Below are 22,753 nucleotides of genomic sequence, written 5' to 3' on the forward strand. Positions count from 1 at the left end.
CTGGAACCAGACGACCAGCACACAAGCCTCTACAAATCCCAGACCGTGTGAAAGAAATCATCAACGAAGGTCGCAAGCAGGAAAGACAGGTGAGAAGGGGATAGACTTGTGACATCTCCATAGGCTCATCTTGTCTGAAAGCTGCAGCAGGAGTCTGGGAAGAAGTTAAGGGTCTTTCCGGCATAGTTCTCCATCAGACTTTTCTCTTCTCGTTTTGTCTTTCTGTCAGACGGTTTTCAATCTGGAGAGCAGATGAAAATAAATCGTTCAAAGAAGTAGGTCTTGATGATCTAGCAAATTCATCCTTGATCTCTTCTTTCAAACCGCATCTGAAAATGGTGTACTGAGCTTGTTCTGGCCATCCCGCTTCAGTGGCTAGAGTCTTGAACACAGAGATGTATGATAACACACAAATCCTTGGACCCTTGTTGAGCATCAAGTAATTCGTCACATGCCGAATATGATATTTCTGCTCTTTCGAAGGTCTGTTTCAGAAGTGACTGAAACCCTTCAAAGTCCTGAAGAACTGGATCGCCCCCTGGTAACCAGGGGTGTTGCTCATGTCAGAGCATTTCCTGTCATATTAGAGATGAGAAAGCCCACTTTGGCTTGACTGGTGGCATACATGACAGGTCTGAATGTGAAATACACTTTACAGGCATCGAGGAACTCCTTCACCTTCTTGGGTGTGCCATCAAATTTACCTGTGGGTAAAGGCATGGGTGGTAATTCCGGGGCAGGTGAGGTTTCCCTGCTTGTTACCAACTGCTTAAGTACAAGGTTTTCTGCTTTCAAGGTTTGTACTTCCTGTGAAATCATGCAATTTTCATTTTTTTCGGTCTGGACTTCTTGAGATAATGCTTGAACAGCACCCACCAACTCCTGGACCTGTTCTGCAGTAGCCATTTCCTGTAGGCGTTGCAATCTGTCAGGTTTGACACTTACACTTATGCCTACTCCATTGTCTTCTGACCCACTTCCTCCCTCCGGCTCCTCACCTGCAGAACTGGAGTCCGAATGGTAGTGTATGGGGCTCTCTCTATACGTCTGCAGCTGTGATGACAGAGACCTGTCTTGATACGAAGCCACAGTGACAACCGGTAAACGGTAGCACTGGGGCCCCCTCACCAAGGCAGGCGTGTATTCCGGGGAAAAGCCCTTGGCAGAAAAAAACAAGGATGGTGAAGTCGTCCTGATGTCGGTGTAGCTGAAGCGGAGAGTACGTAGGAAAGTTGTTCTTCACTTGGCAGGTAAGCGCGGCTCCACCCAGTAGACACTGGAGCAGGGTAATAAGAGAGCCAGAAGTAAATAGCCTTAACCGTGAAGGCTACGAAGGCAGGAGCTGTGGCGGCAGCAAATGGGAAAGGATGAGGGCTCCGCAGAGGGGAGCAGGAAAGGAAAGGGAGGAGGAAAGAAGACAGAGAACGAAGAGGGGCCTGAGAGACAGGGACCCTTAGCAACTGAGCAAATCACAGGGAAGCATTGAACAAAGGTACGGAGAGGAAGCGAAAGCAAAAACTCCAACGTTGCAACGCGCGGCTCGACGGGAGGAAGGCAGTGAAGTACCTCCCAGCGAGCCGAGTGCAGACAACCCGGAAAGAAAATGACTAGACCGTCACCGTGGGTTAAGGAGAGCGTGGTGGAACATTCAATGGCCGCCCCAACAGAAGCGATTCCACTGCTTCCATGCGCATGACAATAAGTGAACTCAAAAATAACCGACATGTGCACAACAGACATTCTAGGCCTGCCTTGTGCTTCCATTCAACAAAGGAATTTTCTAAAACAAATTGACCGAGGGTCGGACTGAAAAAAATACATTAGTTCCCGAATTGCTTCCAAAGGATACATTTGGCTATGAATGCAGTAAAACAGCTTGAACCCCCTGGGGAAGCCAAAACCAAACAACAGCTTCTAACAGTGTAACCCCTAAAATCAATGTAGATTGAGAAAATCACCCTAGAGCACAAAAGGGAGTGCTTAAGAACCACTCCTGAGAACACCAAATATAGGTAATGGGTCCAATAATAAATAGAGGGAAAAAGCAAAAAGTGCAGGAGACCTTAAAAAGGCACTATAGATTTTCCAAAAATGCAATTCGAGTGGATTGTGTCCTCCAACGTATTCCTCATCTTAGATGTATTCCATCCAGCTTTGCTGCTCTTCGGAAAATTTTTCGGCAGAGGGCGCTGTGCGTCGATGCCGTCGAGTCGATGGTCCCTCGAAGGCCTCCGTCGAGGGAGACGTCATCGGGTGTATAAGTAGCACGCTCGGTGCCCGTTGGCCTCAGTTCCATTTTTCTGCAGTTACGTTGCTTCGGACATTCGGCACGCCTCGAGTTCTGTGAAGAATATATATATATGTATATATATATAAACAAGAAGAAATATGTCCTCGTCATCAACACCGACCACGACCCCGAGATCGGGTTTCAAGAAATGCAAGTCGTGCGGCTCAAAAATGTCGATCACGGACCCGCACCGCGAGTGTTTGTGGTGCCTCGGAGAAGGCCACAACATGGAGGCCTGTTCGAAGTGTCAGGCGATGACGGCGAAGGCCTTGCGAGAAAGAGGAAAGCTATAGGTAGGTCGGAAGGATCGAAAAGCCTCTAGCGTCGAGTCGAGACCTCATGAGGAGAAATCTTCTAGACATGAAAGGCATCAATGTAGATCCCGAAGTGATTCTCATTGCTCGTCGTCTTCGTCAAAAAAAAAAAAAAATCGAAGAAACAACGCCACAGGTCTCCCTCCACCTCGTCGTCAGACGAGTCTCCGAAAAAAATGAAATGCCCCACGAAACATTTGTCTTCCGAAGAGTGGGAAGCATTCAGGGTCAAAATGATGGAGGTGTTTGAGAAAGCGAAGCCTCGGACCGCGCCTTCTTCGGAAGCCGGCCAGGAGCGTCATTGCTCCGACACTCGCGCGCCCTCGACCCCGGGTGATCGTAAAAGGAAGGATAGGGAACCTTCCAGAACGCCGAGCGATAAACGCTTGAGTCGAGTCGACCGCTCGCGGTCCGAGACCTGTCACACCTCGAAGGGAAAATCGTTGAAGACTGCCTCGACGCCCTCGAAGCAGACCCTGTCGACGACCACTATGTCATTGACGCCTTTACCAACATCGACGCCGAAACCCTCGGTGCCAAAGGCTCCAACCAAGCCAGGGCAGCCAGAAAAAGAGAAGGAGAAAGTTACAAAACATGTAATTTCTTCAGAGCCTGGTACTACACCTCTTTCTCCTCCTCTCCCAGAGAAGGTTTTCAAGCCTCTCCCTAGGAAGGAGTTTTTCAAATCCTTGACCTCAATTTTTGAGGAACAGGAGAGATCCGAGGAGGAAAATGTACCTTTTGGATTGGAATATGGCACTCCAAATGTCCCAGAATGCTTAATCTCAGAGGAAAGCAGAATGAGGGATTTGGTGGAGTCTTTACATAATGCAAGTGGCATTGACACTTCTCCTGAGAATGACTTTGGTAGACCAGAACCAGGAGAGCATGCCAGTCCATCTTACCATCAGTTAATGACCAAGGTGGTAGATTACTTGGGATGGGCTAGACCACCAGCCCAATTCGTCCAAGACGATTTAACAGACATATTGGACCATGGTCCCACTGAAGACCCAGTGCTACCTTTTCATGTAGCCTTACAAAACAGGGTGGCCAAGAATTGGGAAACTCCGGATTCTATTCCTCCGGTAAATAAGTCCCTCGCATCAAAATATCGCCCAGCCAGTAGCGACCCCGGCTATCTGTCAAAACATCCAACTCCTGAGAGTCTGGTCATACAGGCAGCCACAGCTTCCAACAAACTTGCGTACCCGTCTATCCCTCCAGACAGGGACGATAAGCGTGTGGATATTTGGGCACGGAAGGTATTTTCAGCCAGGAGCATGGCATTAAAATCTGGCAACTCCACATGTGCCCTGGCAAAACTTTCGTACACTCTGTGGGAGTGCATCGCAATGGCGGCGGAGCACATACCAGAAGTGGAAGAAAGTGAAGGTTTCCTAGCCATCGTTAGAGATGGAAAGGAGGCCATGCAGGAATCCCTTCAATCTGGATTGGACACTGCGGATAGTGTAAGCAGGTCCATGGGCACTAGCACGGTAATGCGCAGGTTTGCGTGTTTACGGAAGTCGGGTTTTGCACCGGACGTACAGAACCGCCTTCTGAACATGCCTTTTGACGGGTCTCACCTTTTTGGCAACAAGGCTGACGAGAGCCTTGAGAGGTTGCAGATCTCAAAAGCAGTGGCCAAATCTTTAGGAGCTGCTATTAGGCAACCTCATCCTTTTCGTGCGCAAGGGCAATCATGGAGGGGATGATCCTATCGTTATTACACCTCATATGGAAAGACGAGAGGAATGGCCTGTCAAAGGGGCCAAAGAAAGGCCACTCGTGGTGGACGAGGAAAACGTGCGAAGCTAGCTCCAGCTGCAGCCTCTTTGCCATCAGCGGCTGCAACATCCGCCACAAAACCACTTTGAGGACTTGCACCACAAAACACCTGTAGGAGGCAGGCTGTCACAGCATCTGCAAGAATGGCGAGCCATTACTTCAGATGTTTGGGCTCTAGAAATAATAGCCCAAGGCTACTGCCTTCCTTTTCTAGAGCAACCCCAAAGCAATCCACCAGGGAGACACCCGTTGAAAGTTTCAAACCCGCTCCTACAGCAGGAAGTTCTGACCCTGCTGGAGAAAGGTGCTATAGAACCAGTTCCTGCAGCGGAGAGGAACAAGAGATGGTACTCCCCATATTTTTTGATCCCCAAAAAGGACGGAGGACTGAGACCCATCTTGGACTTAAGAAACTTGAACAAGTTCCTCAGGAAAGACAAATTCAAGATGGTTACCCTTTCTCAGATCCTTCAGGCCCTTCGACTCCAGGACTGGTTCGTGTCATTGGACCTCCAGTATGCTTATTTTCATGTGCCGATTCATCTCAAACACAGAAAATAACTGAGGTTTGTAGTTGGCGACTCACACTATCAGTTTCGAGTCCTGCAATTCGGGTTGACCTCCACCGAGGGTCTTCACCAAGTTAATGGTAGTGCTGGCAGTGCACCTCAGGAGAGGGGGATTCATGTCTACCCCTACCTGGACGATTGGTTGATCAGAGCGCGCTCTGCTGAGCAAGCACTGGATCATCTGAAAGTCACCTGCCACTTCCTCCACACACTGGGCTTCTCCCTCAATTTCAAGAAGTCTCAAATGACACCTTCCCAACAGCTTCAGTACATAGGAGCTGTACTAGACACATCCTTGGGAAAGAGCTCGCCTCCCAAGACGAGGGCTCAAGACATTCTTCAAATGGTTTCCAAATTCCAAAATGCCCAAAATCTCCAGGCTTATGACTTTTCAAGGTTGCTCGGCCTCATGGCATCCTGCATCTTTCTGGTGCCAGAGGCACGCTTGACGATGAGATCCCTTCAATGGGCCCTAAAGACTCAGTGGTCCCAGTTCTCGGGTCAAATGACGGATCTTCTTCAGATTCCGAACAAGGTCTGACAAGACCTTCTATGGTGGACCTGTACAGAGAACATCCTAAAAGGAGAACCTTTTTGGCAACCATGGCCGGCAAATCACAGTAGTGATGGACGCCTCACTCCTGGGGTGGGGAGCTCACGCCAACAATTTGACAATCAATGGCAGTTGGTCTCCATCGGAGTCCAAACTACATATCAACCTTTTAGAGCTGAGGGCAATCAGACTAGCGCTGAAGGCCTTCCTGCCATCTGTCAGGGGAAAGAATGTCCTGATAATGACGGACAACACAGTGGCCATGCACTACCTAAACAAAAGAGGAGGTGTGCGGTCACTACCTCTGTGCAGAGAGGCAATGCAGCTCTGGTATTGGGCGATTCAGGAGGGAATCTCTTTAACGTCAATTCATCTAGCCGGGGAAGAGAATATGACGGCAGATGCTCTGAGCAGGCAGAGCACGGTGTCCCACGAATGGGAACTGGCTCAGGAAGTCATTCAAGAGATCTTCGCCCTTTGGGGAACCCCTCAGGTAGACCTATTCGCAACCAGTACCAACCGATAATGCGAAAGGTATTGCTCAAGGGAATTTCCCCCGAGAGGAGCCCTGGGGGATGCGTTAGTGGTGGATTGGAATATCCCACTATTGTACGCATTCCCTCCGATTCCCGTCATTCCTCAGGTCATCAGGAGGCTTAGACGCTTCGGGAAACGCATGATCCTAATTGCCCCGGATTGGGCCAGGAGAATGTGGTATCCGGACCTTCTAGATATGTCCATCTGTCCTCCAGTACGTCTTCCTCAGAGAGAGAGAACCTTCTCTCTCAAATGGAAGATCAGGTTCTCCACCCAGAGGTCAGAACACTCAACCTTCATGCTTGGTATCTGAAAGGCTGAGATAAAGGGATTGGAACCTTCCAGATGATGTTATGGAGGTGTTGCTTTCGGCAAGAATGCCAGCAACAAAGTCTCTATACCGTTGCCGTTGGAAAAAGTTTTGCAACTGGTGCAGGGAAAAGAATGTCGATCCTTTTCTATGTTCTATTCCGGATGTACTATCTTTCCTTCTAACCCTAGCACATAGAAGACTGAATATCGGAACAATAAAAGGTTAACTTGCAGTGCTTTCCATTTTCAAGCACTCATCGGAAGAATGCTCCTACTTCAAAATTCCTTTGATAACACAATTCCTAAAAGGTCTCACTAATGTGTTTCCTCCTGACCCATTTTAAGTACCAATTTGGGATCTAAATTTTGTCCTAAAATTCTTAATGTGTGTCCCTTTTGAGCCTTTGCATACGTGTCCATTAAGATTACTAACATGGAAAACAGCCTTATTAGTTGCTCTAACATCGGCAAGAAGAGTGAGCGAATTGCAGGCACTGTCTTCTGGGCCACCCTATACTGTGTTCCATAAGGACAGGGTTGTATTGAGGGTTAAACCATCATTTTTACCAAAAGTAATATCTGATTTTCATTTAAGTCAGAAAATTGTTTTACCCTCATTCTATCCTCCACCTCATGCTTCTAAGGAGGAAGAAAGATTACACAGACTGGATCCAAACAGAGCTTTAAGCTTTTACATCTCTAGACTTTCTAGGCTTAGAGTGGACAACCAGTTGTTTATAGGCTACACAGGAAAGAAACTGGGTCAATCGGTAACAAAACAGACAATTTCACGCTGGATTGTAGTTTGCATTTCAGAATGCTATAGACTAGCACAAAAAGACCCACCAGAAGGGTTGAGGGATCATTCCACCAGAGGCATCGCCTCTTCCGCGGCCCTTCAAAGAGTTGTCCCAATAAGGTCCATTTGCGAAGCAGCAACTTGGTCTTCACTTCACACCTTCTCAAAATTCTATAGCCTGGATGCTTCCCAGTCTAGGGAGCTGACTTTTGGAAAAGCAGTACTTTATTCCGCCATCTAAAGGCATTGATAAAAAAAAAGAAAAAAAAAATCTGACCCCTCCTCCAGAGAAAGTAACAAAATACTGCTTTGGGAGTCTATCTAAGATGTGGAATACGTTGGAGGACACAATCCACTCGAAGAACAAGTTACTTACCAAATGGTAACGTTCTTTCAATTGGATGTTCCTCCAACGTATTCCTCATCGCCCTCCCAACCTACCCCTCTGTAGATTTTTCCGGGTTATTGCCATCTTAAATCTTGCAAGGCTGATACCTGTCTGCTGGCACAATCTACACAGTACAAGATCACAGGCAAAAAAAGGGGGAAAAAAGACGGAGGCCTTCGAGGGACCATCGACTCGATGACATCGACGCACAGCGCCCTCTGCCGAAAAAATTTCCGAAGAGCAGCAAAGCTGGATGGAATACATCTAAGATGAGGGATACGTTAGAGGAACATCCAATCGAAAGAACGTTACCAGTTGGTAAGTAACTTGTTCTTCTGTCTTAAAACCCATGTAATGTGTGGCCCTTCTTGGAGGACCTAACCTTTAAGCAGAGTTTCAGTGCTCCTCAGTGTTTTTTGTGGGGCAGACTGGGTAGACTCTGGGGGATCCCTAATCTTATACCTTCAGGGATTGCATCACGTTAACAGTGGCTTCCCTTGGACCCCAGGTCTCCCTGGATCTTCTACATATATTCACTACATGTAAACTCATCACACCTCTTAGTAGAAACTGGAAATTCTGCTGCAAAATTGTATATTTTTAGTTGTTTCACTGTAGCAGGCATAGCCAAGGGTATGTAGTTCTTCTTAATTAGTGATGCTCAGTTTTGAGGTATTTATGATTTGGCTAATTCTCACAGCATTTTGTGGTTCCCGATCACATGAGAAGACAAGTGGATTGTTTAAACCATCTAGGGGGAACCAAAACTGAGTGCTTAATCGCCTTTGGGAAATGATCACTTTTACGTCAAATATGCAGATTGCATCTGTTGTTTTGCCCAATTAGGTCTTGCCCAGAATGTGGGGGCCTCTAATGGGAGAAGCCTGGTTTGGGGTGCTCATACTAAAGTCAGGCACACTTGTGTGGGTGTCTGTGTGTGTGTGTGTGTGTGGTACGTGTGGTACTGAGGCTTTTATTGGATTATCAGAATATATATTATGGTGGATTTGAGTTATTGGTATATCAGCATCTTCTGACTCAGAACTAATTCTGTCACCTTTCTTTTGCCAGATATGGAATGCAGATGTGTGTCTACAAAATGAACAACTGTTATAGATTTGTAGTTTGGTGTTCCTTTGTTTGCAATGAAGTCCTATACTGTTGAGTTGCAGGCTTGTCCTTGTGATTAGATGTTTATACAAACACCTGCCTCAATTTAAACAAATAGTTACAGAAGAATGCTAGTACTACTCACTCTTATGCTTTTCTGCAACAGGACTCTCATCAGTTAGCTACAGTACTTTGGAAACCAGTAAAGCAGATGGATACTATAATCAAGCCACACTGTTGGAAACTGATACTCATGAAACAGTATGGTTTTTGGAATCAGTTAACCAAATCTCTTAGATTGGAACCCAACTACATCAGGTTAAAGAGAGCTGTTGAACACCCATGAGAAAGAGGCCTTCCCTAATGTGCTATGTGCCCTAGGTAACATCCTGTAAACTTTCCAGTTGTTCACTCCCTCAGAATTCCCCAGCATGTTACTGACCTAGTTCCCCCTGACACTGAGACTGCACATTGTCTAACCCAGCCTGTCAATATGAGTGCTCTTGGTATGATTTCCCTCCATTTCCCAAAGCCCTGACCTCTAGCCAACAATCCCAGGTTATGTGGACAGTTTGTTTGCTTACCTGTTTGTACTGTACTTTGTGGTCAAATAGCAATGCACCTTACCTGTGTTGTGCTTGATTATTGGTATGCAATACTGTTTTAAACATATAGCTCATTGGCTCTTTGAAATAATTATGTTGTATTATGGCACACTATGATAAATGAATCAAATATAATATTTAACATAATTATTCTCTGTAAATGTCCCATGTAATTTGACAGCTTTTGTTGTCCCCTTAAAACAGATTTGCATTGTTTGGCGTGTAATTAATTAGCTTTGCATTGTATAGCTCATCATATTGAAAAATACTAACTTGTGTACTTTTTCTTTTTTAAGCGTGGAAGTTATTCGACTTGGCCATAGCTACTTCATTAATTGGGACCGTAAAATGTATTACTTTAAAAATAACACACCTGCTGAGGCACGGACTACCACACTCAATGAAGAATTGGGACAAATTGAATACATATTCTCTGACAAAACAGGAACTCTCACCCAGAACATCATGTCTTTCAATAAATGTTCCATCAATGGAAAATCATATGGTAAATTTCTGTTTATATCAGAACATCTGTTTAATAACAATATTGAAAGACTGTCTTGCTATTTAACATTGTCTTTGAATGTCTGGAAGGGAATTGTGAAGCAATTTAGATATTCAACATGTCATGCATACATTCTCCTCTAAGTGGATCAGTTCCCTCAAAGGACCAATGGATAGCAATCAGTATCTTTTAAGTTTTTATCATAAATTAGATTTGATGCTGTGTTAGTGCTGTTTTGAAATCACACAAAATCCTAGTTTATATACATTTTTATTTGACTAACTGAAAATATGCTGAGAAGGTGCACTGAATTACCCTTTGAAGTCTCAAAGACTTCTTCATGAGATGGTGTTTGAAGATGAAAATGAGCAGCAAAAGAGCACACAGTCCTGGACATTCCTTTCAAATAGAACCTAAACAGGAGAACATGTTCACTTTAAGCTCTTTTGGCTGCATGAAGACAATGGTCCTCATTCCAAGTTTTGCTTTGCAGTACAAAAGTGGGGGTAATTACATTACTGCCAATTTTTGTTGCCGGTAACATAATCACTGCCATTTTTACCCCACGCCCAAATCCCTAGTTTGACATGTAAGTGGATAATATATCTCCAGCATCATGCTGGAGATGAATCCCCCACTTTGATGGCAAAAATCGGCAGATGTATCACTTGTAGTAATTCTGCCAAAATCCCCATGGACTCATATGGACGCTGTGGTGAATCATGGTGACATGATCTCCACAAGAGATGTACCCTGGACTGCCTGGCAGTGGCAGCTGTGGAGCTGGATGGTAACAGAAGTGGTGCAGCTCCCGACACATGGAGGGGCAAATGGGCATCCACCCATTAGTATGCCTGTACTGGAACACCGGGAGCCAAGACGGCAGCTTCCTCTGCTCTGAAGGATGGAAGTCGACAAGAGGACAGCAGAGAAAACAGCAGGACTTCAGCGGAAAGTCCCTAGTCTTTTCTTACGACAGTGCCAGGAGAAGTCCCGGATGCTTGGAACTCCACAGAGCCTATTGGAGGACCTTAGTTGAAATCCCCATAGAGAAAATAGGGGAAATGTAAGAGGTACTTAAATTCATTTTAAAAAAATCTAAGGATCAGACAAATAATATTTAAAAGGAGCCCATGAGGATAAAACAAGAATACAAACAACAAATAAAGTAAATCTACAATTGAAGAAATAGAAGCCCAACTGGCCTATAGAAAGAGAGCCTAAACACAGGAGAATCAGAGTGCAAACATTCTACCAGCCAATCCTGTAAGCAGGACTTCCCACCAATCAACAGCCAACAGGAAGATTATGGGTCTGGCTATAAAAGCAGATCCAACTAATTCTGAACTTGTCTCAATCAGGGACAGGTTCCTTGTTCTTCTCTCCAGACGCTGCTGCATGAAGAGGAGCTGTATCCCGAAGGAGGAGTTGCTACCTGGGCGAAGGAGCCTGGACTACCCTAGAACACTGCCTGCCTAGAAGCTGTATGAAGAGCCTGGAGGAAACATATTGACTCAGGTGGGAGAAGGAGAGTATCCCTGCATCCCCACCGAAGCCAGAAAGGGTGGAAGAGCTGACCTGTCTCAGAAGCCTAACTAGAGGTGAAGGAGACTAGCGGCCCTAGGGGGAAGAAGGAACAGAGGATAACACAGGGGCAACACGCTGGTCTTGGAATCCCGATTCCGCGCTGAGAAACCGAACTGGTATTAGGCGCGTTATAAAAACATAATACAAATAAAATAATTAATAAATAAGTAGAATATCCCTGCAGCCCACCTAAGCCAAATGAATAGAAGAGCTGACCTGCTTGAGAAGCCTGAGACAAGGCTGCGGAAACTGACTAACACAGGCGGAAGAAGGAGAGTACCCCTGGTGAGAAATCTGAGGGTATTCTCACCCCCGTCCCCTTAGATCCTCTGCGCAGGTGGCCAGGGAAAGGTCCTCGCTATTGGATCCCGACCCTAGGGGCAGAGAAGCGAGGTGGAGGGTCCTTTGGGACTGGGAGTTAGGTGTCCTCGTGCAAGAGATGGTATCCCCCTTCCCTAGTGACGACCAACCCAACTCTTTCTGCCCTTCCCCAACCTTTATGGGCTGTTATAAGGCAGCTCCCCTAGTTTGTCCACAATTGACACTTGACAGTACTGGGACGAAGAAGAAGCAACTAAGAGCAATAAAGACTATCCTTGTTTACTACTCTAGTACTGAGACGAGGAAGATGCCTGATAAGAGCTGTGGGGGTCAGGCATGCCCCTTTAATGGGGGTCAGACTGATTGTTCATCCACACTTGCAGTCTGTTAAATGGCTGTAGGTGTATAAATGGAGCCCAACCGAATGGAAAAGGGAAATGACAGGAGAAAGACCAGGTGGCCGGTGTTTGCAGCAGGGAACCCATTTTCGAAGGTCTCCAAGCAGTGAACATTTCAAGTAAAGCGAAACGAAAAACTCTTAAACTATAGATGAAGGGGAAATTAACTCTAAGCAAGAGATATAATTATTGAATGCCGACTGAAGTAAAACTTTGCAAACATTACAAAATCAACACCCAAAGAGGGGAAATGACACTATAAATTCAAGCAAACCATTATATGTTGAAATGTTGAATGAATATTACAAGCCGCCCTTTATACTAAACAAACCACACTATGCTGAAATCTAATGTAACTTTACAGATTGCACAAACAAGAGATATTGAAACCTGATTAGCAGTGGAATTTTTACCAGCTGCATATTATCTGAACAAATATTCAAATCAATATTAACTGAACTATGGAAACAGAGATATTTAGTGTTTTGTTTTGAACTGTGCCACTTGAAACTTGGGGAAGGGATTCCTGAATCCTAATTCGGAACATTTCATCTTGCTCTTACCAAGAGGTGGGTCAATGCCAGCTCTGCCACTGCTCTTGACACTTTCCTTGCTTAGTGCTACAAATTCCTCTCCAAACCCAGACCCAACAGGACTGGAGGTGGAGTGGCCATGTTCTTCCCTAAGTGGGTATCTGCTTCCATCATTCCTACTCAATCCTACTCCTCTTTTGAATGCCTCATCTGTAGGCTGGGGGTCTCTCCCACTTTCTCTCTTACACTCACCACTATTTACAAACCCCATGGCCCTATCTGCCTCTTCCTCTCTGAATGGGCCGACCTTGCCTCATCTCTTTCTTCAACCTCTTCTTCCAAACTCCTCAACCTTGGGGATTTCAACATCCACCTTGACTCTCCTGAATCATCCACCTCTCAGTTCCGGGTCCTCTGTGACTCTCTCTCTCACTATTCTTCCTTCCAGCCCGACTCACACTGCTGGCCACACTCTTGATGCCATCATCTCTGGTGACATCCCTGTCTCTAATTTGGTCACCACCCCCCTCGCCTGGTCTGACCACTCTAACCTTCCCTCCTATCTGGGGCCCCTTGGTCCTCTATCCGAGCCGCCCCCTGAACTGCCAGCCTCCTTCACCGTCATTCGAACAGTGAATCGAGTGTCAGTTGCTGCTTTTGCCTCCACCATCGTACCCCCGCCAGCCCCCGCTCCCGGGTCTCTCTCTAACTCTGCCCTTGCTAATCTCCATCTTGCTATCTTCAACACTCTCGTCATCCTTGCCCCTGCCATGAGGATCTGTCTAAAACCTGCAACCAAGTATAACAGCTGGTACAACTCTTATCTAGCATCTCTGAAACACAGGTGCAGAGTTGCTGAATGGAAGTGGCAGACATTGGGCTCATCTTCTGACAAACTGCCCTTCCGCCTGCTCCAAAGGCAATACCACTTCTCTATCGACTCCAAAAAGCGGGCCCACATCGAAGCATGCATCATTGTAGCCTCTATCAACACAGCCACATTTTTCTAAATGTGCAAGGAACTTGACAATCCACTTGCCGTCTCCACCTCTCTCCTTCCTTCCCAGGCCCTCTGCACTGCCTTGGCTTCCTACTTCACATCCAAAACTCAAGACATCCTGGCCTCACTCTCTTCCACCCCCATTCCCTCTACCACTCCTCCCCTGCTTCCCTTGGCTCACCTCCTCCCGCCCTTCACTCTCCTCCCTCCTGTCCATAACACTTGACAGGGTCTCGAAAGTGGTCCGCTCATGAAGGCCTCCTCCAAACAGGTGCTCCCCTGCTCCTCCAGAACCATTAAGGATAACATCTCCTCTCTCACCCCATCCCTTGTGGACTTCTGTAACCAGTCATTCGCCTCAGGCTCTTTCCCCTCTATCCCTCAAACACCCCCCTGTGCAAGCTCTCTTAAAAAAGCTGTCTGCTGACCCCTTCTGCCCAGCTAACTATCCCCCTATATGTTACCCCCTTCCTGGAAAAACTCTTGGAAAAGTTGGCCCTCCCCCAAATGACCCTCCATACTGATCTTGTTGGCTGCCTTCATGACCACCAATCTGTATTCCAGGCATCCAGAGGCACAGAAACCTCTCTCCTGAAAACCTGTGAAACCATGCTCGAAAATCTCGACTGCAACTCTCCTGCTGTTCTCATTCTCCTTGATCTCTCCTCTGCCTTTGACATGGTCAACCATTCCATATTCATAAACGACTCTGTGACACCCTCGGCATCACTGACCGGGCACTGGACTGGCTGACATCTTTCCTCACTAACAGCCCTTCCCAGTTGCAATTGGGCCCTTTCTCTTCCTCAACCACACTCTCTACCTGTGGTGTCCCCAGGACTCTATCCTATCGCCCTGGCTGTTCAATATCTATCTCGCCCCTCTTGCTCATCTGATCTCCTTCTATCCTCATTTCCAGTGTTAAGTGTGATGACACACAGCTCTCCTTCAAACTGCCATCTACTTCCCCTCTTCCTCCTCTCTCATTCACAACTGTCTGTCTGCCATTCAGGCATGGTGTTCAGCAAACGATCTCTGTCTTAATGCCAGTAAGACAGAGATCATCCTCATTGGGACACCTGTGCCCTCTTTTCTTCCTACCCTTCGGACCTCTACCCCCACCATCCTGTGGGGCCAAAGATCTCAGGGTCATCTTTGACTCTGCTCTCTCCTTCACTCGTCATATCATGGACCATACCAAAATGTCCCACGTCCAGCTCCACTTCCTCAGAGCATTCTTCCTTTTCTCACCTTCCCACAGAACCTCAATGTTTTCAGAGCTCTGGTCCTTTCCAGGCTGGACTACTGCAACAGCCTCCTTCTCAAACTCCCTCTCTCCTCTCTTCACCCCCTCCAGCTAATCCAGAGTTAGGCTGCAAAACGTAACTTTGGCCTCAAGCCCAGGGATCGTATCTCTCCAACCCTGAAATCTCTCCACTGGCTCCCAGTGGCTGATCAAATTCAAGACCCTCTGCATCATCCACAAGGTCTTCTGGGGCCTGGGACCATGCTTTCTCCAACTTTCCTTCCCTAAATACTCCCCTTCTAGAGCACTATGCTCCTCTAATTCCAATGCTCCGACTGTCAAATGTTTCTCTAAGCAAAGAGTGGGGGGCAGATCTCTCTCTGCGGCTGGTGTCTCCCTTTGGAATAGCCTCCCTGCCCCTCTCAGATTTGAGCCGGTCCTCCTTATGTTCTGGAAACTGCTCAAAACTCTTCTCTTCTCTACCTCTTTCCCTTCCTTGCTAATTACTCCCCTGGCACTGTGACCGGTGGCCTGATCCTCATGAACCCCACAGGCTCTCAGGTCCTTCCTCCGAGTGATTACCAGCACCTCCCCCTTACTGCATTGCCCTGCGGGCCCCTGCTTGGTGGCTCCACATACCACCCTTGAGAGCTGCCTGTACTAGCACTTAGCCTGAGGTGCTCCTCCTGGCTCCCCTTACCACTTCCCTCTTGGGCTCTCCTCCAGCAAGTGTCCACTCCTCTGCTCCCCCTTTCCATCCCTCTTCCCAGCACTTCTCATAAATGCACTTGCACGGCAAAATGCCACAAGGCCTAGTAGGAACATGACTGTATATATATAGATTATCGTTGCTTTTTGCCACTGTTATTATTTCCCCTGTTCCCTTCCCATTTAGCCTTGTGGCGCTTTGAAACAGTATACTGTTGTATAAAGCGCCTTACAAGTGATCAATAAATAAAATGAATGAAAGTTATTTGAACTGTGTTACTTGGAACTTGGGGAAGGGAACCCTGAGTTCTGACCAGGAATATTTATTTTCAAGATTGTTTGAACTATGTGACTTGCAACTTGGGGGAAGGAAACCCTGAGCCCTTACTTGGGAGAAGGAAACCCTGAGACCTGAATAGGATTATTGGATCCTAAATCTAAGAAAGGGAACTTTGAGACTTTGCTTTTTGGAACTGTTTTTATACTTGGGGAAGGGAGCTGAAAGGAAGCTGCAAACTGGAAGAAGCTCAGGAATTTGTGTTCAGCACTGTTTTCTTTTTGGTTTCTGACACCCCTTCACATTGTATAGTTATAGTTGTGAGGGCAAGTATAGGGTTTGGACACAGCCAGATTCTTGAGTTGAAGTCTTTGACTCAGACTATCCTTTGTTTTATTTAGGTAGGGAAATTCCACTGTAGTATAGGGCAAGTTAGGCCTTTTTTCCATCCTGACATTTAAGTTAATAAAACCGATTGTTTTGAATCTGGAAGCTGTTGTCTGTGTCCTTCCAGAAAAGTGAAAGAGCTGAGAAGCCTTGAAGAGGCTAAGGCAAAACCTTACTAAGATCCTGGTAAAGAAAGACTAGGATAGAAGCAGGACCCCTGAGAGGAGGTGGGGCAAAAGCAAAGATACCCTCAAGTGAAGAGTGGCGACAATCCAGGTCCTCTGAGCATGTGAGTGGCAAAGAAAGAGAGAAGGATTGAAATGAAAATAGACCCCTCAAGGAAAGGGGAGTCACACTGAGGGAGAGGTACGAATCATCTGAAGAACCGAGATAAAGAACCAAAGCACAGGACCCAGATGATCCCTTGCCTAAGAGGTCCTGCACCTAGAAGACAACTACAGGTCCGATTTGATTGCTTCGCGTAAAACGGCCATATCGTTTGCCTGCTTAAACAAACCGTAAGAGAAAACCGCTTTTGACTTATTGGACTTTTGTTATTTGGGGAAGGACTTTAAATTTGATGTTCTACCCTCAATACTTTCCACCCAAGGGAAGGACTTTAAGTTTATATTTTTCATTGCACCATTTGATTTAGCTATTCTGACAGCTCACTTTCAAGGAACTTTTGATTCCAGAAATGTTTATTTTAAGTTAAAGGGTTAGTTGTGACAGGTAAGTTCACTTTAGGGGTTTTATTACTTTGGGGAACCTTTTTACTTCATAGGTGAAGTACACCTCCAGTTTGCGTTATTCACTCAGAAATGGACTTCTAAAGCATTTTCGTTGGATTTTTGCTTTATTCTAAGTGCCAAGGACGAGTATGCTCGTCCTTTTTGCATAGACTTGCATAATAGCCTGGCAGTTAAGGGGTTAAACCTACTTAATAAAGTAATTTCTGTAAAAAGACCGAAAGTCTGAGGCTCTTCTGTTCACCATGTCGTTGGATTCGTCACAACCCCAAAAATTGGGACTAACACCGCCCTACTAGCACTTGTGATTACAAGTGGTAAACCCAGTATTCTGTTACATGGGATTCCGTGGTAAACCCACAGGACCAAGTGGCAGTAAAGGTAAATTATTTTGGTGATAAATCGGCGGATCTACCACTATATTATCGCCAAACTCAGCATGAGACCCTATGTATGGAATTCATTCCACAGACATCCACCTTATCTATGGTTTTGTCCAAAAAGACTGTGGGCAAAAAGTCTGAGGGCCTCATTACGACCCTGGCGGTAAGTAACGTACATTACCACCATGGCGTAATTAACGTTTCCGTGCTGAATCGAAGCTGTAAAATGCGGCACATTACGACCCATCGGGCACGAGCATTGCGCCATGGCGGTAATGTAAACAGCGCCATGGCGTAAATGCCCCCAAAACGGCACCTACTGGCATCGCATGCCGCGTAAGGTGCACTACCGCCATCCCGGCCACCGATTTTAGCACTGACCGTAATTAGCGGTCACCGTAATTAGCGGTGACCACCAGTAAGCGGAACCGGAAGTAGCGTCATCGCGGCGGAACGGGAAAGACCACGGCGGCCATCTTTAAAAACACAATCCATTGCAATACTCCACTACCACTGCACATCTGACCCCGAGACCTTGCAGAAAGCTACAGCCACATCCACGCATCCCCACAATGCCAAAAGTTGTCAAGAAAGCCTGCGATCGGCAGCGGCAGGACCGCTTCAGTAGGGAGGAACTAACAATGTTGGCTGAAACGCTACAGGAAAAGGCGGACATCGTCTTCTCCGCAGAAATGACAAGACCAGCCATAGCCCGCAAAAAGGCCATATGGGAACTCGTAGCACAACGGGTCAGCGCTGTAGGAACCACCGCACGCACCTCAAAACAGTGCCGCAAAAGGTGGGATGACCTCCGGCTCCGAGTAAGGAGCATACTGTCGGCCATGGCAACTGGCGGAGGAGCAGACTCCCCAATTAAGATGCAGCCATGGGAGGAGATATGTGCCTCGACGATCGGCATGGAGAGCATCGAGGGGGTCGGTGGAATGGAGAGAGGAGCCCCGACATCAGGAGACACAGGTAGGTGCCTCTAATTTAGCAATGCGAAACCCCCTGAATTCCTCTTACATGTGCATCACAATGTTGCCCTATAGGGTTAACGCAACACATCAGCAGAAGACCTACACCCTGCACACATGCAGCATGCACACTCCACAGCAGGCACCCACATTCCTGCATGTTCAACCCACCCAAAAGGGAGACAACCTGTATGTCACAGCCTACAAAGTGCACAATCTATCCATCAAATTCATGGCAGTCATCACAATGCCTGCTCAATGTCCGCTGACCCATCACTAACACTTTCCCTCCTCTGCTCCACCACAGGCTCCCAATCGAACACCGGCAGGGATGAGAGTGGCACCACACCTGCCAAGAAGGCCAGGCCAGAGGCAAGAGCCCACCAACCCTCCACCTCTGCTGGACCCAAAGACCAACCACAGCAGCCAAAATTGCCTGTCGCAAAACAGCCCAGGGCAGCAATGATCCCCGAGGCAAGCAGCATGGCACCACCCACAGGAGACACACAACAACTGCTGCCCACTGAGGGGAATGTGTCTGCGGGGAGTAGTACAATTGGGGAGACTGCTGCCATCGCAGCCTGCTCTGACAGCGATGTGGGGAATGAGGAGGATGACACAGAAGGTCCCCCCACTGCCCACCTTCATTCCCCCCACCTGTCCCTAAGTAGCCCACACGGAGACGGCACACAGGGGCTATCCCCTGAAGAGTCATGGCCAGCCACTCCCAGCCCAGTGGGAGGAGGGGAGGAGGGGAGTAGCCCAATTACCCCGGCAATTGCAACATCAAATGCCCTAGATTTCCAACAGTCGCTGGACCAAATAATTACGAGGCAACAACAACTGTCCTCACTACTCAAGCAGCATGTGGCTGATTGTGGAGGTGCCAGTGCACACATGGAAAGATGTGCTGAGACTGTCAAGGCAGCCATCCAATCCGCAAGCAAAGACATATGTGCGGAACTAGCCGCGGTGCGGAATGTGCTCGGTGAGCTTGTACAGACAATAAGGGACACGCAGCATACCGAGCAGCCCAGTACCTCCTCCACTGCAAGTTCTGCCGCAACCAGCCCCATCCGCAGGTCAGCCAGGAACCTGCAGAATACAGGCAGGGGGGCCCCAGGGGCCGGGAGAGGGGGCTGCAAATAGTGGCCGCCCAGTGGACAAATGGAACATTACTCATTTCATCACAGACACCGTCACACCTTTGCAGGGAGTTCAGGGGCGGAGGGGGGAGGGGGGATTGGGTGTGTTGGGGAGTTCAGGGGGGAGGGGGAGGAGGGATTGGGTGTGTTGGGGAGTTCAGGGGGGAGGGTGGATTGGGTGTGTCAAACCTATTCAAATTCATAATACACTTTTTTCTTTTGCACAAATCAAATGTGTGGACATTGCTCATTTCGTATGTGTGCTTTATTGGTGTACAGTCCACAGTGTGCATGTCCCAGACACACACAGTGCCCCAAGTGCTGTCTCCATGTTACACACACCAGCCGTGTGTGCTAGAAGCATTGGTCAATGATATTTTGACGCATTTCACGCCCCTCCTGTGCATCACGGCCTCCATGAGGTCCTGCCCCATCCACACCCTCCTCATCCTCATCGTCAGGTGGTTGCAGTTCAGCGTCAGGGGGCAGGGCCACATTGCGTCTGACGCACATATTGTGTAGCATGACACATGCCATGACGATCTTTGCCACCTTTTCATGGCGGTACAGGAGTGCCCCACCAGACCTGCTGAGGCAGCGAAACCTTGCCTTCAATAGGCCAAATGCCTGCTCAATCACCACACGGGTACGTGTATGTGCACGGTTGTAGTCCTCCTCGTGCTGGTTCTGTGGGTTCCGGACTGGTGTAAGGAGCCACCTCTTCAGGGGATAGCCTGCATCACCTGTATGTGGGCGAGAATGTATGTGTCAGTCATGACGTCTATTTCAGAACATGACGTGCCACCATGGCTTGCATCCAACTGTTACTTCGGACCTCTTGTAAATGCACTAATTGATTCACACTATGCGACCAGTATATGCTCATGGCTTTTATGGAATGTTGTGCATGCCATCAACCAATGTATGCAGGGGGGTCAAGTGCCTTGTGAGTGCCCATCCACTGTGTTCGTTCATGCCGTTTGTTTTGGTGGCCTGGCACGTTTCCTGTGATGTCAACGCTCACATCATTGCAACATTGCTGTCATCCTCATCATGACCCCAGTGAGCAATGATGATGTTGATAGGGACATTTTGTGGGCCTTGCTGTCTGTGTGATGGTGTGTTGATGTTTCTGTCCGTCATGTGCCTCATTCGTGCGCAGTTATGGGGGACAGGCCTTTCAGCGGATGGTGTCTGGTGACGTGCATATAGGTGCATTTCGTTGAGGTCAATGTGGTGTGAATTGGTACAATGCACTTGCAGATGGTTGTGTCATGGTTGGGGCACACCTTCATTCACGTGGTGGGGCAGCATACATCGGCTATTAGGTTAAGTGGTGTCAGCTGAAGTTTGTACTGCTTTAGGGTATGATCTGGCTCCGTTGTCTCTACTACTCACAGCCAGGTGGCGTATGCATCATTCCCCCCCCTTTCAGCCAGGTGGAGTATTCATCATTCCCCCCCCTTTCAGCCAGGTGGAGTACGCATCATTCCCCTCCCCCTTTCAGCCAGGTGGAGTATGCATCATTCCCCCCCTTTTCAGCTAGGTGGAGTATGCATCATCCCCCCCCCTTTCAGCCAGGTGGAGTATGCATCATTCCCCCCCCCCCTTTCAGCCAGGTGGAGTATGCATCATTGCCCCCCCCTGGAGTATGCATTGGTACGTCGTTCACCTACCCACTTCACTTTTCCATGGTCATGACATGTGACTCACCGAGTAGCCAGGATCTTGGCCCTGCATGTCACTCCATGTAGCGTGGTATTGTGGAGTTCCGAAGGACCATTGAATCATGGGTTGCTCCGGGGAATCGGGCACAGCAATGTGTGATGATCCTGTTGGAGTCACAGACCATTTGCATGTTGATTGAGTGAAATAGTTTACGGTTGCGGTACGGTACCTCCATGGCATGTGGCACCACCAATTCTACATGGGTGCAGTCGATGGCACCAATGCAACCAGGTATGCTGGCTAGTGCATGGAAACCCACCTTGGTGTTTGCAATCTCCTGGGCAGACCGTGGTAATGAGATGTAGTCGTCTGTGTGCTTGAGGAGGGCATCAAACACTTGGATCAGTGTACGTGAGAATAATGGTTGTGAAATGCCATGCAAGTGTCCCACTGTGTGCTGGTAGGTGCCTGTGGCCAGCAAGTGGAGTACAGACACTACCTTCAGTAGGGGTGGGATGGCGGTTGGTGTTTCTATCATGCTGACGATGTCGTTGTGTATCATGTCTACGATGGCGGTGATGGTGTCCCGGTCCAAACGGTACAGGGTGTGGATCTGCTCAGCGGTAAGGTTGAATGGACTGGCTCTGATGCGTGGGATTGTGGGCTGCCTGAGTGGTGCCACTGGCTGTGCTGGTGGGGCTTGCTGGCCCTGCCTTGCCCTCCTTCTCCTCCTGCGTCTCCTCTGTGCAGCCTGTTGTTGTTGCTGTTGTTGTTGTTGTTGTAGTTGAAGTTGTAGCACTTGCATTGCTATCAGGACCTCCAGCCCCAACATTGCTAGTCCTATTGGAATCATTGTGGAGTGTGACTGGGTGTGGGAAGGGGTTGGGTGTGCTCTTTTTGTACTTCCTGAGTCTGTATTGCCTCCACCTGTGCTGATTCTGTGCACCTGTGGCAGCTGGATTCACTGCACAAGGCCCTTTACGGTTGGTTCGCGATGGCTTAATTAGCACCATGGCGGTAAGGTACTTAACGGGCTGGGTGATGGCGTAAGGTGCATGTCCGCTTGGGTCGTCATTCGCGTAGCTTTGCGCCATGCCGGTATTTACGGCGTGGCGGGTCGCGTGCGCGCGTCCTTGGTGCAGTTAGCGGCAGCGTTAATTACGATGCCGCTAATGGCATCGTAGTTAACGGTCACGGGTCATGATCGGACCTAGCGGAAAACGATGCCGGTAATCATTGACCACAATCGTTTTTCGCTTACCGCCAGGGTCGTAATGAGGCCCTGAGTCCCAAAAGTCTGACCCCTATTTGTTTGCATATATATATGTGGGGGGGTAAAGTTAATAAAAATGTATAAGGATAAGGTGGGGGGCTCTGGGAGGTCTCCCCCCACATATATATATGCAAACAAATGGGAAATACATTTATTTTGAAAAGTCAGACTTTTGGGACTTGTACTTTTTAATTCGGTCTTTTCACGCAGATCCTTATCTGTATAGTAATATATTTGGTATCAGGACAGATTTATACCGGTACACATTGAAAAACAATTTGCAATTCTAGCAATGCTGGGAAATTACATTTTAAGCAGTCACAAGTTA

The 22,753-nt window shown here is 47.8% G+C and overlaps 1 protein-coding gene across 1 annotated transcript in view; it reads left to right on the forward strand.

Annotated features, from left to right (window-relative positions):
• The window catches only part of ATP8B4 (ATPase phospholipid transporting 8B4 (putative)), a 5,389,235-nt gene that overhangs the window by 2,717,051 nt on the left and 2,649,431 nt on the right, over positions 1–22,753 (forward strand). Inside the window, exon 12 of the mRNA XM_069624764.1 lies at positions 9,565–9,773. Coding sequence (XP_069480865.1) covers positions 9,565–9,773 — 209 coding nt within the window. The remainder of the gene's footprint in view (positions 1–9,564; positions 9,774–22,753) is intronic.

The sequence above is a fragment of the Ambystoma mexicanum genome, chromosome 11, assembly GCF_040938575.1.
Source record: "Ambystoma mexicanum isolate Mex_15411 chromosome 11, UKY_AmexF1_1, whole genome shotgun sequence".
Lineage (NCBI taxonomy): Eukaryota > Metazoa > Chordata > Amphibia > Caudata > Ambystomatidae > Ambystoma > Ambystoma mexicanum.